The sequence below is a fragment of the Dromiciops gliroides genome, chromosome 2, assembly GCF_019393635.1.
Source record: "Dromiciops gliroides isolate mDroGli1 chromosome 2, mDroGli1.pri, whole genome shotgun sequence".
NCBI classification, from domain to species: Eukaryota; Metazoa; Chordata; class Mammalia; order Microbiotheria; family Microbiotheriidae; genus Dromiciops; species Dromiciops gliroides.
The window spans coordinates 128,860,572-128,878,267 of record NC_057862.1 but is presented as its reverse complement, the minus strand read 5'-3'; the positions used below and the strand labels follow the sequence as shown (position 1 = coordinate 128,878,267).

Sequence of the window (17,696 nt, the reverse complement as noted above, 5' to 3'; positions counted from 1 at the left end):
CAGGTTATAAGAAACAAGATCATAAAATGGCTGCCACAAACTGCATGTTCGGTTCCACAATATGCTGCATTATGCAACTGCTAACTACCACCATCCCTTTGCCTCTTAGAATAACTGTTCTATAGAAGCTTCTTCAGGGAGTGGGGATTGAGGTCTAAAATGTAAGCATTTTAGAAGTAAAGAGGCTGAAAAGCAAACTTCACAGGTTGTTATTTAGCATAAATCAAAGATAAATGCCAATTTGAAAGTTTATGTGATAAGACAACAGAAATAAAAGTGGTCAACTCCCATACACCATCTAGTTCCATGCCTCTTTTAGTAATAGGGTTAAAGCAATCCTCAATTTCTAAATTACTTGCATCAACATTTACGGTATTTGCACCGAGAATATGCAAGGAAAATCTTGTATTTTTCAGTGTTAGAAACTAAAAATTCAAATAAAGTACTCCAATTTTCTTTTTGAAAACATATACGTGTTTTCACTAAAGCATATCAATACTAATAGAGTCAAGAAATCTTAGAAGTGGGGGTACATTCAACTAGGGACACAATTTTCAGTAATAAAAAAATGTTACGGGGTTTGTGTTGAGTTTTGTTTTAACATTCCACATAATGCTATTCCTGTCTTAAAAACATCAAGCTGCAATAAAGAGTGGCACATAATTATTCATTATTACTACAAAATAATTAAATATGTACTCCTAAGGATTATTATAAAGTGTTCCATATTTATAAATGCATCAAAGCAAGAAGCAGTCTGCTAAACTTAGTGAAAGTCACTCTCTCAAGAATTTATTCCTAGTTAATTCTCAGAGGAATTTTTACTTGCTCTGTATAGTCTTTTCCTTTTCTTGACCTAAGGTCCTTAGTTACATTTTCACTAATATTGCCGACAGGTTGAACTATTATTACACCACAGAAACTAAGTATCTTTATAGTTTCAACAGAAACAGTGTGATGAGGAAGGATGGTTTCTTGCCCCAGGACCCGAGTTATTACGGTAAATTAGGGTACCAGTTACCTGGGCTACCTTGCTAACTTCCAACTCAGCTTTCAATCATGTAAGTCATATTACCCAATTACATTAACATATTCCAACATCCTTCAGTGATGGCTCCACAATATAAAAAGGAAGTGAAGTCATGAATATACATTGTGTGTGTGTATGTAGCTGTGTGTGTGTGTATATATATATGTATACACACATACATATATATATATAAAAAGAGAGATAGCTTTTCAGGATATCACATGAACTGAAAAGTAAACTAATTTCTGTAACATTCCTTCATTTTTTGAAGGGAGTTTCTCAAAGTAACAAATCCTTTGAACAGGATGGGCTCATAACTAATAAAACTATACTTGAAAAACTCTTTTACAAGTACATGGTCCTTATTCAATTATACACACAATACTAGAACTTTAAGGGAGTCAAAAAAGTATTTTTGAGGCTAAAAGCTAAGACACAAAAAGTCAACATCACCCTGTGCTTTTTAAATTAGAAACCACACAACTTGACCAAGGATGCTAAACATAATCTATGTATAGAAAAGCTAAACAAGACCCATGTGAAGTTATGCAAATTATAAACCCAGGGGAATACTCTTTTAAAGTACTGGGCCTATAATAACAAGCTTCTCAGATATACCTAGATATCAAATTTTCTCTTTTCTATTTCCTCAAATGCCCCCTATTTTCCCCCACATCTACACATCCCCCCAAAAAAAATCTTCTCAGTATTTCCTGGGCAATAGTCTTTCCTGTGCTTGAAGTAACTCACTTTTATCATCAAAAGAAAAAAAAGTATTTGCACTATTTCTGTTACTAAGTTAATGATCCAAACTGTGTAACAATAAAAAAGCCAAAGACTTTAAAAAAAAAGATTAAAATCAGAGAATCATTTCAAAGTTAAGCAGTTCATTTTTTAAAATGCAAATATTTATTGTGTGCAAAATTTAACAGATATAAAAACCATACATGACACTTACAAAAACACTAATCTATTTTAATATCACTGGATATACTTTATACAGTTTTCAAAGTAGGCAAAAGCAAATTGGGACAGGGGGAATAAAGAGATGGGAAGATACCAGGCAATTGCTCACATTTTCTTTTACCTATACAAAATTAAAATTTTTGAAAACCCTAGTTACAAATAATATCTCTAAGTACATCAATGTAATCATACATGTAAAATTATCAAACATAGGATTATACAACGGTAACATTTTGGAATCTTTATTACCTACTCATTACAAGCTACTAAAAGCTGAATGGAAAACATCACAATTTAATTATGGTATATTTACAAAGTTCGTATAGTGATAAAGCATTCCACATTCCTCTAATGAAGAAAAAAACTAAGAATAAAAACTACAATAAATTCTGTTGGAATGCTGACTAAATATAAGCATCTATATTTGAAATGTTAAGTGGAAGAAAATTCCTTTCTACCCAAATGTTTTGTCTAATTCTACATTTTCAAAATGTATCTGAAAATACCCTTCCTAGTTTTTAACACTAAAGTAAATAAATATAAACATAATAACCAAAACAAATTAAACAAGTATTATAAGTCAAATAAAAGCCTTCTCTACTCCTGTGATCAGTTTTGATTTTATAAGTACATGAACTGTAGCCATCAAATAAAAGATTTGATAAATAGTATCAAAATTTCCTAAAATGTCAAGTGTATAAAAGTATTCTAAGGTCAAATAAAAATATAAACAGAGGAGCATCAGTCAAAGAAGTCTTTTTTGATTTTTATTTTAAAATGTACATTTTTTCATTCATGTAACTTTCTCTAGTGTCTATTTACTATAATTTACTACTACAAGGCTGCTCTATGGCCCTCAGTTAAAGTTTAGATATCCTAGATTCTTCAAAGAAAAATTTGCCTTGTATGTAAAATGGTGCAATGCAGCAATGGCTAAACCGACAAGGTCATTTTTCTGCAGCACAAAAACCTAAAAACTGAAAATTAATGTCCAAAATACTGTAATTTACAGGAAAGACTTCCTTGGATAAAGGTATCATACCTTTTGACTACTATATGGGGCCTTAAGTCACAGCACAACTTTCAGAAATTGCTACCAAAAAATTAGGGTGTGGCATATTAGCAATCTCAAGGTCACTGCTTAAAAAGGGGGAATCCAAATTAGTTAAACATTCAATATCAAATAGACAGCAATCCATGGCTGTCAAGGTAAACAATGTATGCTGAGGTTTCCACCAAAAAAAAAAAAATGGGGGGAGAAAGTTGATAGCTCATACCTCGATGCATTGCTGTGTACTGAACCGTCCTCTTCTTGGCTTTTGTCCTTATTTCTCATCATCTTTTAATTCTTAAATATTAAAAGGGGGGAGGTGAATCTGTGTTTGCTTTGAAGTCTTGTGCTCAGGTATTTACTGTCAAAAGTTGAAAGAAAGGTAAGGTCCCAGAGCTTCTATCAATGATTTTTCATTATCAGGAACAAAGTCCTGACGCTGCAATGATATTGTTATACAAAACCTCAACATCGGAACGCATAATACAATTAAATCCTTTTTAATTTATTTTTTTTGTTTTAAATATAAGCTAAACCGACCAGAGGAAAGCATCCTCCTCGATTGGGAAAGTTTCTCAAAGTAACACACTAGATACAAATAACAATCTCTTTATCTTATTGCGTCATCCGAGAACAAGTCAAATTTACAGAAAATAAAGCAAATTTAACTGCAGAAATCTTTACAATTATCACTAATAATCGTGAACCTTACCTGATCCATGTAGCAGGTCCAAACCGAGAGTATCTAGTAGTAGAAAAACATTAGATTCCCGAATAATTAAAAAATAAACGTTAAATGTTCTCTCAAGAACAAAAAATAAATAAAAACTATCCAAAAAGGTTTACTGTTTTAAAAAAAATAAGCGATAATTAATACAAAAAAGATCCGGGGGAAAAAAGCTCATTAGGAGAGCGCACAAAAATGGAGGTGCGCCATGGCTTCTAAGCTGGAAAAAACAACGACCTGGCTCTCAGTACGGGCTTCTTCTTTCCAACAAGGCACGAAAAAAGACCCCCTAAAAGCTGCTTTTCTCCCTAAAAATGGCTCGAATCTACCCCACCAGGTCACCAGGAGAGGAAGGGGGCTGCGGGGGCCCCCTGAGGCTGCCCGAAAGTTAGAGAAAGTTGCGTAAAGTGTGGAGAAGGCAGGGAGCTGAGCTGAGCGCGCTCTCTAAGGCACAGCCGCCATCTAGAGCCTCCTTCCCAGCTCTGAGAGCTCTGCCTTTGATTGACACTCTCTACATTTACCCCACAACTCAGGTGATGTACCATAGACCCACCCCTTCATTCCTACTAAAAAAAAAAAAAAAAAAAAAAGCTTCCATCTAAGAAGGGAGCCTAAGGACCCCCCACACACACACCCATACACACCCTCTGGCTTCTTCAAATCACCCCCACAGGGAAGAGGGAGGGCATCTTAACCCCCTCTGGTTCAAGCACCCTTTTCAAGCCAGACAAAAATGTAATTTGTTCCTTTTGTTTAAAGATCTGCTAAATATTTCAGTCCTAGAGCTAAAATTACTTCCTCTCTGGACAGGAAGTGGTGCTTTATCAAGCCATTTTGAAAGAGGGGCAGTTCTTAGACTGAGCCATTGATTAAATAATGGCTAATCTTGTTAAAAAAATTTACCCCCTCCTCCCCAAGTAACAAAATTTGCAAATAAAAGAAAGAGCTTAATCTCCTAAGTAACATCCCAGCTTTGTGTAATAATGTTTAAAGTTCTAAAAATGAGAAAAAATTTTATTCTTTTTCCACACCACAGGGCAAAAAAAGGCTAACTTTTTCAACTCAAGAGCGCCTCCCTAGTGTCCAGTTCCATAAGAGCAAAAAATCGAAACCAACTGGTTTTTATTAAACCAACTGACAATTTTTCTTAGTTTTATTTTCACAAAATTCTTTAACCCATTGTAGAGCTTTGTAAATGTTATAAATATAAAAGCAAAGAATTATAACAACAGAATTACTCCAAACAATAACATGAATCTTAAGGCAAATTCCAGAATTACTATCAGGGAACAGCCATATTACCAAATACACAAGCGCTTATACCCCAAAATTTTCCCAAAATCTACACATGAAGTATTAACAAGCCATTCCTTCAAAGGAAGAGCAAAATCCAAGTAACAACGAGTCTGGTTAACACCAGTTTCCACAAAGTTCTGGTAATTTGTTGGCAGTGAAAAAAGGAGAAAATAGAGATTCAAAACCATGTCTTCCAGATTACCAAGAGAAAAATAATTTCTTAAGTCAAACCCCAAATATCCAAGCTGTCCTTTTACTTCACCATATACCTCAAGCAAATAAAAACAAAACCAAAAATTGAAGGAACAGAAAAAAGTCAAATCTTTCTGATTTGATAAGTAATCCCTCAAAGTAGGGTACTACTCCCATCACTAGAAGAATCCAATTTTAGGTATCCAAGAAAAGCAACCACTAAAATTCAAATTAGACCTTGGTAAAAAAAATAATCAAGAATCCATATCAAGGTAACACTCTTCAAAAAGGCAACATTACTATTTTCAAACTAAAATATAAATACACTAAATTAACTAAATTAACCAAGATCAACTACCACAATCTCCAAAGAACATGCCAGTCATGTACACTAGTACATGGAAACTAGTAAATCACTAAATATCATCTGATAATTATGTATAACCAAACATGAACCATCTTTATCAATGAACTTATGTAAGAGGACCTCTAACTTTAGCAACAGAAATCTTAAAAACTCATTCCACCTTTTAAAGGCTATCACATCTTATCACACCAAAAGAACATAGAAGCTACATACTAGCTGCTTAAAAGTTAGCTTTCATCCAACTCATACATTTGTTACTGGATATATACAAACTATCCTAAATGATACTTGGATATACATGAATTTTAAATTGGACATGTATGAAACCTGTGAGGCAGAATAATTTATGAAATCTCAATAATAAATTTTTAGAATACAGCCTGTACAATAAGACAAGCATAGGTTTACAAACACTATTTTATCTTTTTTAATAACCACATACTATAAATGGGTATTACCAACTTTTAAATAAGTTTCATGCCTCTGGGACTTCTTGGCTTCCTTCAAAAGTAGACTATTCTTTCTTCATTATGAAGAAAAGACACAATAGGAAATCCATCAGTTTAATCACAATATTCAAAGTCAACTTTCTAATCCAAAAATATACTTTGCTTTTAATTTTGTCAATTATAGAAAATATTAAGAGATGCCTTGTAATCAAAACAGTTCAGAGTAACTTATTATACAATCCCTCTGAATTTTTGGCCAAATTTAATAATCGAATAGGTTAGATAATATATTCAAGTAAATACCAGTTTACATTGCATTTTCATTAGGGTCACTTATAGCTTGATTTTATGAAATACTGGCCAAGTACTAAGTAACTATTTTCATTCAAGAACTGAGTAATTTATTTCAATAAATCAAACATGACTACCATTTTAAATAAAATTACTCTCAGCACAAGTTATCTGGATAGATTTGTGAGTAACCAAGTGATTGGGGAAAAAAAATTAGCACACTCTCATTTCAAGTAAAATATTCAACATTAAGCAACTTTTAATTTTTACCAACTTTAATTACTACCCTCCAGCCATAATTGTAGTAGTCAAGGAAATTTTTTGCCCCTAATTAAATGGTAATTCTTCAGTCAAAAAATGAACTAGAAAAGTGTAGCAATATTACAAATTTTATTAAAATTAAAAACACATAAGAAATACATTCTTTATACAAACGAGTGATTTATCAAAAATAACTTGTCTCATCTATTTTCTAGTTATATTTTTAATAGTTTTTCTCAAAAAAGTCCAGAATCTATTTGGCCTTGAACAATACAAAAAGTTTGTAGAATATCAAATCCATTGTCCATTTTTCTTAGGTTATCAGAAACCTAGATCTTCACTGAATGCATGGAATCCATGTTAAAACACCCCTGTCTTGGTTGAATATATCACAGCATAACTTGCATTAATCCATTTTCCTTAAACTGTCAATCCACAGTGAACTGCCATCTTGATTTCTCAGGGTAGGCTCCATTTGGGACTCTTCAAGTTGACTGGGTGCTTTATGGGGAAAAAATTAAAAGAAAAAATGCTGTTGGAATACCAATCATTTTTTTTGCTTAAAACAAACATCCACCCACCTTGAAGACATTTAACAGGAAGTGAAACTTTTCAATAAAGTTTAAAACCACAAAAAGTTCCTTAACTTTATAACAAATGGATTACAATGAAGTCTTTTTCTAGCTAAAATCCTTTAAAATGGTTAACTTGAAAGGAATGGTCCTGAGTAGCAATTAAAATAAAGAAATGACAAGAATGTGGGAGATGAAACTGTCTTAAGAGTAAAAACATGTACTAATGAAAAATGCTTCAAAGCTTCAAATAAAATTTAAACATGAAAAAACTAAAAGTTTGTTAAATTATTTAAACAGAAGAGACAAAACAAAGCTTTGAACTAACAATTTTAAATTAAATGTTGAGAAGAACTTGCTAAGGGAAACAAAACTGGCAAACATGATAAAAACTGTCCAGCAAATACATCTTTATTAACTTAGAATTATTTATAAGATGAAATAATATCTAAGGTTATTCGGTGAATCTTCTATCCAAAATAATAAAAACCATACAAAGAGCATTAAAAAGGGGGGATGGAGAGAGAAAGAACCAATATTATAGAAGTTAGAATGGTTTTCAAATTATATGAGATGTTGATTAATCAATTTGCTTAAAAACACAAAGTTCACAAGGGTGCCATCTTTCTCAGCTACTACTGTAGAAAAGCAAAAAAAAAAAGTTCTAATTTGGGGGGGATATGAAATTAGGGAAATTACCAATTAGTTTCATTAACTAAAATCAAGTTTTTATCATTAAGCAAATATAAAACATGGTGCCTTAAATCAAAAGTCAAAACATTGCCTAAAGCATACCAAATATAGGCAAGATGAGGAGCTAGACAATTTTCCAATTAATTTAATTAAACTGAATGCTCTAGAATCAAAAAAATACTTCCTTATCAACAGTATTCTATAGGTCATCAAAATAACCAAACTATTCACTTCAATTATAAAGATAACCATAGCAACTAAGTTAGAAATAATGAAATATATCAATCCATAAAAGGGCACTTAGATCAATAGATGGTTAATTTTCATGTGTCTAAGCTTAGAAATTAAAACATTCATTTCTACTAAAGGCATAAAGATAACAAATCACTTGGCTTACTACCAGGAACTGCAATCTCATATCAACACTAACCAAAACCACTTATGTGGCAAAGAGGTACCTATTATCAAAAATCAAGCATTTCTCCTTAAAGGAGACTAAACAGCACCAAACTTCAAGAAGCTATAATCCATATTCTTTCCCTACCTCATATTTCATTCTACTTGAAAGGTTCAAAATTCAATCACCCAAGACTTAATATAAATAAGCTTTTTACTTCTACCCTTTGATCCATCTATGGCAAACCTTTTCTAAACTGATTCAAACATTTCCCAGTTAACCACAGTTTATTGCTAAGTTTTCTATTTAGTGCTGTTCTTTATTATAGTTAATAAGGAACAGCTTTCTTTTTCTAAGCTCAAACTATTCTAAAATGAGTTAACTAAAGAGTAACATCATCAATTTTATTATAAATATTAAGATCCCAACACCAATGGCTATGACTTGTGTTTTTATATAGCTAAATACCAGCTTAGTAGACATTCCTTTTTAAATTTTTACTTTGAGGTCATTAAAGTAGTATTCCTAGAACATAAAAACAGGAACTGCCCTCTTATTTTATTTTTTAATTTATTACCTTGATTACTGAACTATACTTGATTCTCTTTGAAATTAAGCATTCAACTTGAGTTCATGTAAAATTTATATTTCGTTTCACATGACTACTAAATTTTTCAGATTCAAAAAATACTCATATAGAAAAAGAACTGAAAATTTCAGATTTGATAGTTTGTTAATAAAATGTGTTAGAAAGCACTAATATGATGGATAATCCTGGTACTTTTAAATAACCCCAATATTTTAGAAGTAAATATTAAATGGCAGAATAATTTTACATGAAGAAACACACTTCCCTTATGAATAAAACCCTATGACGAATCTTCAGCATCAAAAATGAACCAGTTCTGTTAAGACATACAAGATCTTATTTATCAAAGTAAGGTTTAAGAAAAAAACCAATACCCATCTTCAAAAGAACTAGAACTTTGGTTTACAAATTACTGTAGAGGGGCAGCTAGGTGGTGCAGTGGATAAAGCACAGGCCCTGGATTGAGGAGGACCTGAGTTCTAATATGGCCTCAGACACTAGCTCTGTGGCACTGAGCAAGTCACTTAACCCCCATTGCCCCACCAAAAACAAAAACAAAAACAAAATTACTGTAGAACTAAGTATAAAATCTATAGATCTGACATATTATTTTGATAAACCAAACCCAGAGATAAATGACTAAATTAAGTGAGTCAAATACCTGAAATTTAGTAATCAATATATTCCCAAATGAGTAGTCACCTTTTATATTACATACATTCAAAACTTTTATGAACAACCTTTTAGACTAGAAATTATTAAATCTTGTATGTAAATACATTAAGGATGTTTTAACTAATAAGGTTCTCTATAATTTCAAAACATAAGAACTGGTAGATACACCTTAGAATTCATATAGCTCAAATGATTTTACAAATAAATGAATTGAATGAAGCCCTTTCCCTTCTCTTCAAACACAAATTTTCTAACTGAATCTGTATGGAAACTTGGAAACCAAAGTTTGGAAATTACTATTACCAACAGCCTCATCATAATCTTAGTTATAATTTTTTTTGCTAGAAAGAACTCAATGCTTTATGTAAATGATAGTTATATAAACCCAATTAGCATACTATTTTCTACAACTAAATTGAACTCCTTTCAAACAATGCTATATAACATTGAATACAAAGGGAGCTTGTGCTTTCAAATGAGTCTAATCAATAATCAAATTTAGAACATTTATACATGTCTTGTCAGTTATTTTCAATAACTGAACTATTTTCAAATTACCTTATAACATGAATACAAGAGATTCCATACACTAACAAATTATCTCAATCAACAATGGATTTTAAATCTTCAAATTTTTCTAATGAAATATAAAAAAGTTACCATGATATTATTTTGTAAAGTTAAAACCCCTCCTAGTTGTTTCATTAATTATTTCATAATCAAACATACTATTTGTTCCATTTAGTTAACTGAGATTCAGACAAATTTCTGGAGTCAAATAAATCCAAGTCCCTGTTACCTTATCCTCTGATTAGTCACATATAAAAATTACTATAGAACAAGGTATAAAATCTATAGACCTGACATATTTTTTGGATTTTTGATATAAAAAGTCAAGTACCTGAAATATACACATTTTTAAAGAGTTGGCCTGTGGAGGGAAAGCGATCAATTTTAATTTCAGATTGTTATGTTTTAAATACCCCCTTTATCTGGTGAAATATTACATTTACTATTTTAAATCCAAGACAAAAAACCAATTCTAAATCTGAAAAAATTTATTTAAAATATTTACTTTTATTCATCTAAGGAAACCTAGTATAATAGTGAAGAAATTAAAAATTATAGAGGATAATGGCAATTATGACTCCAGTCTTAATGGTTTGCCCTAATGACAATCAAGTATGATAATCAAGATGAATGGGCACCTAGACTTGGTACTAAATCCTAGCATATATTAAAGTAGGCCATTACTAGAGACCTGACAAATATGCTGGCTAACAGAAGGAACCCAGATTTATTACCCATCATCCATGGGATTAAGATTATTTTGTAAATTATGGGTCACCTGAAATTCTCTCTGGCCTTAATTTTTGGATCTAACACAATCTCTAGCACATATAAAGGCTATGTTTAAAGGGAGAGAGCATCTCTCAATTTGCCATAGTTGGGTGAAATATCAAACTGATAAGAGTAATGGCTGGTAATTCAACAAATCTGTTTGAAATTTCCAAATTAATGTGAAATGTGAATTCATTTTTTCTTAAAATTGCTCCCCTTTACAGATTATAAATAAGCAAATACAATAACTTTGAAGAAAAAAGGAATTGGAAAAAAAGTCAATTGAAGAACAGCTAGTTGGTATTTCCAGTTACTAATGATTCGCAAAGTTATAAAAAATATCCTCAATCACTGACATAAATATAAAAACTGGTCATGGGAAGAATTATAACTTAATCCAATCTTTGTTTTCTATATTCCTATGGCAATTTGGCATAGTGCTAAATGTTCAGACTGCTAAAAGCAAAAAAAAAAGTTATCTCCCATTATTTTCAAATAAGCACAATTTCTTATAGGAAAAGTTTTAAAAAGTAAATTTGTTAGTTTTAAAGCATAACAGAAAATATATGTGTGTGTGTCTATATATATATATATATATATATATATATATATATATATATATATATATATATATTTATATTTCAGTGACCCATTTAGGTATTTGGGGGGAAGGGGGCAGGACAATTGGGGTTAAATGACTTGCCTAGGGTCACACAGCTATTAAGTGTCTTGAGGTCGAATTTGAACTCAGGCCCTCCTGACTCCAGGGCTGGTGCTTTATTCACTGCGTCACCTAGCTGCCCCCCATTTAGGTATTCTTAACTCAATTCCCACAATCATCCCACAGTAGAATATGAACAAGGGAACTCAAACTAGCCATACAAGGAATCAGATAAAAGGCCTGAGATTGTTTTAGTCTTTTAATGAGGGTTATAGGAATGTTACATCTTCATATAAATGAAAGGTTTTCCTGTGAAAATGATTAAACTTGCTCTGCTTAGCCCTGGAGGGCAGAAATATCCAGGAAGGTAGATTTTTAACTATATAGAATGAAAATATTCCTAACACTTAGAACCATTCACAAATAAAATGGGCTGCCTTAGAGGAAGTCTTCACTGGAAGTCTTAAAGTAAGGACTAAATGACAAGAATTTTGGAATGTTGTAGATAAAGTTCATGCTTTGATCAGATAACCTTGGTGGTTCCTTCAAACTGATCCTACAAGCTGGGGTTATAATTGTCAACGTGTCCAAAAATCACTCATCCACACTGGAACTCTACCCTTACTACAATCCAACAAATAAACTAATTTATATTCAGACCTTCATGATTACATATAGTAGCACAAAGAGCAATAGGAAGCTTAAGTATTCTATATTATCTTGATTTCAAAAAGGCTTAAAAATAATTGTGCAAAATAAAACACCTGAAATGAATAGGTGGTAAATGGTTAGAGCACTGGATCTGGAGTCAGGAAGAGCTTTTTCACAACTACAGACATGAACTAGCTGTGTGACCCTGGGCAAGTCACTTAACCTCATCTAATTTGGTGTCCTCATCTATAAAATGGGAATAATAATAGCACCTATCTTCCAAAGCTGTGATGAGGAGTAAAATGAGATAATATCCATAAAATGCTTTTCCAATTTTAATGAGCTATAAAAATGTTAGCTATTATTGGTAGTATAGCTGCAATTTTAAAATACCTATATATCAGTATTAGAAATTATCATGGGCCAACTGGTTAAAATACTCTAACCCTCCAAAATCTCTGCCTGTTCCTAGATCTATTCATGAGCTGTCTTTCAATCCCTATATTTTCCAAACAATTGAAGAATGAGAGTGAAAAAGTATATTAAAGTCAAAAGGCTAGAGAACTAGAATGAGTTTGATTCAATTAAAAATGATTCGAGACAGCTAGGTGGCGCAGTGGGTAGAGCACTGGCCCTGGAGTCAGGAGGAACTGAGTTCAATTCTGGCATCAGACACTTAACACTTACTATCTGTGTGACCCTGGGCAAGTCACTTAACCCCAACTGCCTCACCAAAAAAAAAAAAAAAAAAAAGAAAGAGGGACAGCTAGGTGGTGCAGTGGATAGAGCACTGGCCCTGGATTCAGGAGGACCTGAGTTCAAATCCGGCCTCAGACACTTAACACTTACTGGCTGTGTGACCCTGGGCAAGTCACTTAACCCCAATTGCCTCACCCCAAAAAAAAAAAAAAGAAAAGGGAAAAAAAGAATGATTCAATACTATCTATTCATCACTAACAAATTCAAGAAGAGGTAATGAAAATGTTAAAAGGTTGGTTAGTCTGTGGAAATTTAACTCTAAAGCTACTTTATATACTGGAAACAATGACTATTGTACACAAACAGCAATGTTCTAAAGGCCTACAATGAAATGTGTAATTCCATCCATTAGCTGAATCTTGACTGCTCATCATGCTGAGATTTACTTGAGTATCTTTAAAAAAAAAACACTGCTATAGGCTCAAAAGACAGTTTCCAAAGCACGGAGAAAGGGAATGTAAAAAATATGCTCTGCTGAATACTATGTTCCCAAATTTTAAACTAAAAAGAAAGCTATTAAGAGTTTTCAATTCAACAAAAATTTATTAAGCACCTACTATGTGTAAGGGTATTTGCTACAACAATCATATTATAGTCCCTGCCATTAAAAAGCTTGTTAGTCTGGGGGCAGCTAGGTGGCGCAGTGGATAGAGCACTGGCCCTGAATTCAGGAGGACCTGAGTTCAAATCCAGCCTCAGACACTTGACACTTACTAGCTGTGTGACTCTGGGCAAGTCACTTCACCCCAATTGCCTCACCCCCAAAAAAAAAAGCTTGTTAGTCTATTTAAAAAAAATCATATCCCATTGCGTTTTGCTCAAGAAAGTTTTCAGCCTACTCTTCTAGTTTGAAACCATATGTAAAATATTAAAGCAAAATAAAGAAACTTATTAATACTTCAACTAGCTCCTATAATTTTTGTAATAGTTAAGTTCTATTTAAATTAGAATCACAATTCTATAGAGGGAAAGAAAAGTATTATCTCACACACAAAATAACAAGGTCAGTTAAATAATATACGCCATGATTTCTAAAAAAATCACTTACCTGCTAAGACTTTTATATATACAAAATAATAATGGTATCCAAAATATAGGAAATGGTTAAATAGCTAACTTATTCTGATCCTTTTCAATCTCTCAATCTAGGATTCTATGATCTTTAATAATTTATAATTGTTAAAACTCTAAAGCCCATACCTACAAATGAAGGTTGTTTGCTCTAAAGGAAAACTACTCACCTGTATAAACTCTCTCAAAATAAGTTCCTACTACAAAAAGCTTAAGATGATAAATTCTAAATTCCTTATTTCATCTCTTCACACTATTTTATGTATATAGAGAGGCAGAGGAGAGAAGGTGGAAGAGAAGAAAAAGAGGGGGAGAAGGAAGAGGAAAAAAGTGGAGACACAGAGATACTAAAATTTAGTGCTTCCTAATATACAAATTATAAATGGCTTTTACCTTTTGTTGTTTTTGTTTTGTTTTTGTTCAAAAGTGTTCAAATAATTCAAACTCCCCTGGTTATTAATTTCATCTCTGTAAATATTATTAAATAAAATACCTACATATCCATATCAAATTCCTCGTTCCTACTACAATTCATAAATCATCTTCCTGGTGCTATGTACCTATTTAGCTTTTCTCGATTGTTCTGTTAGAATGAGATATGACTCTAAAAATTACAAAAATAAGACAAATAATAAATTTGGGGTTTGATCCACAGTAGAAAATGTTAAAAGGGAAGTACACTGAGTGAGACTCATGAGAATGGCATCCATAGAGTTCTGATTAAAAAACAAATACAAATATATATTGACTTCTAAGTTTTAAAAAGAAAATAATAAGTTCAGGCCATAATCACTACTGAAGACTATAATATCCTTACTAAAATGTTGTTTTCCAGAATGTCTGGGGGGAATCTAAGTATCATAAAACAAATTTCTTTGGTTCTTTTTTGATATGAACATGTAGCACAAAAGTAGTAATGACTAACATATGAAGCACACAACTAGTTTCCTAAGTTTGAGTTGACAATATGCTAGAAGACTTTACATTTCTAAATCACATAGTAATTCAAGTAACATAACTCAAATTTATTTTTATTTAAAATTTTTTAAATTTAATAAACTCAACACAACTGCTTACAAAATTATGCCATGTGGAAATATCAATCACAATCAGCCATTATAAATTTAATTTTTAAAGCTGCCAATTTCTTGACTAAAAGTTGACTAAAAAATACTAATAGCTATGTAAAGAAGTACTGGGGGGCAGCTAGGTGGTGCAGTGGATAGAGCACCGGCTCTGGAGTCAGGAGGACCTGAGTTCAAATCCAGCCTCAGACACTTAACACTTACTAGCTGTGTGACCCTGGGCAAGTCACTTAACACCAATTGCCTCACACACAAAAAAAAAGAAGTACTGGAAAAGGATAAAGTTACCTAAAGAATTCAAATGATATAATTTCAATGAAGGAAACACTGAATAATGTTAGCTATCCTTTATATAGTATTTTAAGGTTTGCAAAATACTTTACACATCTCATTTATCGTCACAGTAACCTTAAAACATAGGTGCTATTATCATCTCATTTTACAGATGAAGAACTCAAGATGTCCTGTGTTCTGAGCAACTGCTTGTTGTCTTCATGGGTTCTGGTTCCATCACTGACTGGAGGTATATCATTTTGTGTAAACATAAGCCATATTAACTCTTCTTTAATTTCACTTTTTATTAAAATCAAGCTCTAGAAAGGACCTCAGAGGCTATTTAATTCAATCCCTTCACCTAACAGATGAGTTAACTAATGTCCAAAGAGGTTACATAACTTGCCAAAGGCCATTCAGTTAATCTCATAAGCAGGATTTGAATCCTGGTCCTTTAATTTCAAAGCCAGTTTTCTTTTCACTGTAAAACACTGCCTCCCTCGGCAGTTATGATGTCTGGAAAACTGTTTTGAGCTACTTTAAAAAAAAAACTGGTCTTCAAAAATATTAGACCTCAAGTGATAAAAACTGTTTCCTACCCATTCTTATTTCTGAATTATTTATATATCTAGAGTATATAGTCTCACACACACACACACGCACAGTTTTCCTCAGCTGTTTTTGTACATAGCCTTTGCTTTATGCTAATACCAACACATATTTTGACTTCTTCAAAACCACTATTAAAAGCTATTTAAGTGAGCGGCTGGGTGGCGCAGTGGATAAAGCACCGGCCCTGGATTCAGGAGTACCTGAGTTCAAATCCAGCCTCAGACACTTGACACTAGCTGTGTGACCCTGGGCAAGTCACTTAACCCCCATTGCCCCGCCCCCCCCAAAAAAAGCTATTTAAGTAAGCTTTTTAAAAAGCTTATTATTATAGATGGTATAGCTGTAATAAAAGGCAAAGACAACACAAATCAATAGGTCACAGCCTGTTTGTAGTACTGCTACTCATTGCTTTTAGAAAAAATAAAATCTGAAAGCTTTTGACAAGCCAAAATACTACAAATGGAAGAGGTGTAATGTCATTTTGAAGAAATAAAAAACTTCTGTAACAGAACATAACCAAACTAAAGACAAAGCTAAACAAAATATTGAATTTAGTAATCTAGCCATAAATGACACACTGAATAGCAAATTCAGTAGATGTGCTGTTTTACAAAAGTGTTGCAAGAAAGACTTTAAGTTTCCTGTAGGCAGGTAGGTACCTAGTCCATAATTTCTAAAGAACCTAAAATAGTGTCTTGCATCTGGCACATTCCTAAAAAAAATGAGCCCTTGGGCATATTCTATTTTAAAATCCTTGTTAGTAAAGGACCATTTTCTTTTTTGCACTCCAGTATCCTGGACAGTGTCTTTGCACATTAAAGATACTTAATATTTGTTTAATTTGTTAAAAAAAACTGCATGAGATCAAACTTTTTAGAAAATGAATCCATTTAAAAACATTCAGGGAGCTTGCTATTTGACTAATCTTTTATCTTTCATTCTTTTGTAAAAAAAAAAAATGCCCCATCATTTTATATTGATCTACTTGTTCACACATTGGCTTTAACATTAACAGCAAGGTATATCTGAATGAAAATGAAATGGATAGTTTAATTCAGAAATTGCTGCTACTTTGAAAATTAAACCAGAAATTGATATTTTAGCAACTCATGTAGGAGACATATACAATAAAATGAAGAAAGCTCATCTTCCAAAGCACTTAATAACATGTTCAGTGGCATCTTCTAAATATACATCAAATGAAAATCAAAAAAAATCCTATTCACAATCATGTCTTTTGTAAATTTTGCAAAGTCTGTTTTACAATTTTTGCCATTAGATCAAGTTATGCAAAAAGGGGAGACTTTCCTCATCATTCTGAGAAAACACATTTAATCATCCAATCAAAGCCCAATAAACACAATGTATCTTAATTAAGGTTGCAACAAAATTTTCCAAGATAATTCAATATATTAGCATTAATTTTTTTTATCCTTGAAGAATCTGAATCATACTTTAAAAAACTCTTTGCAATAAGTGTACCTACCTCATTGGGTTGCTGTGAGGAAAAGTACTTGTTAAGTTGAAAAATATCACATAAATGTGAGCTGTAGCTAATTTTAAAACCTTCCCTCCAAGGTCTATTTATCTATATTGTTCTATTAATTTTCTATACTAGAAATTAATTGGACCTAACCCCCTACTGAGGTCCAATGCTCTCTTTATTCCTAACTGGCTTACATTACAA

At 32.3% G+C, this 17,696-nt stretch overlaps 1 protein-coding gene across 5 annotated transcripts in view; it reads right to left on the bottom strand.

Annotated features, from left to right (window-relative positions):
* CHD2 (chromodomain helicase DNA binding protein 2) overlaps positions 1-17,696 on the bottom strand; it is a 190,046-nt gene that overhangs the window by 124,984 nt on the left and 47,366 nt on the right. For 4 of the 5 annotated variants that reach the window (XM_043983504.1, XM_043983506.1, XM_043983505.1 and 1 more), the window contains exon 4: positions 3,274-7,131. In XM_043983504.1, the coding sequence (XP_043839439.1) occupies positions 3,274-3,335 (62 nt within the window). In that variant the 5' untranslated portion in view covers positions 3,336-7,131. The remainder of the gene's footprint in view (positions 1-3,273; positions 7,132-17,696) is intronic. The other variant, XM_043983501.1, reaches the window with a different exon arrangement.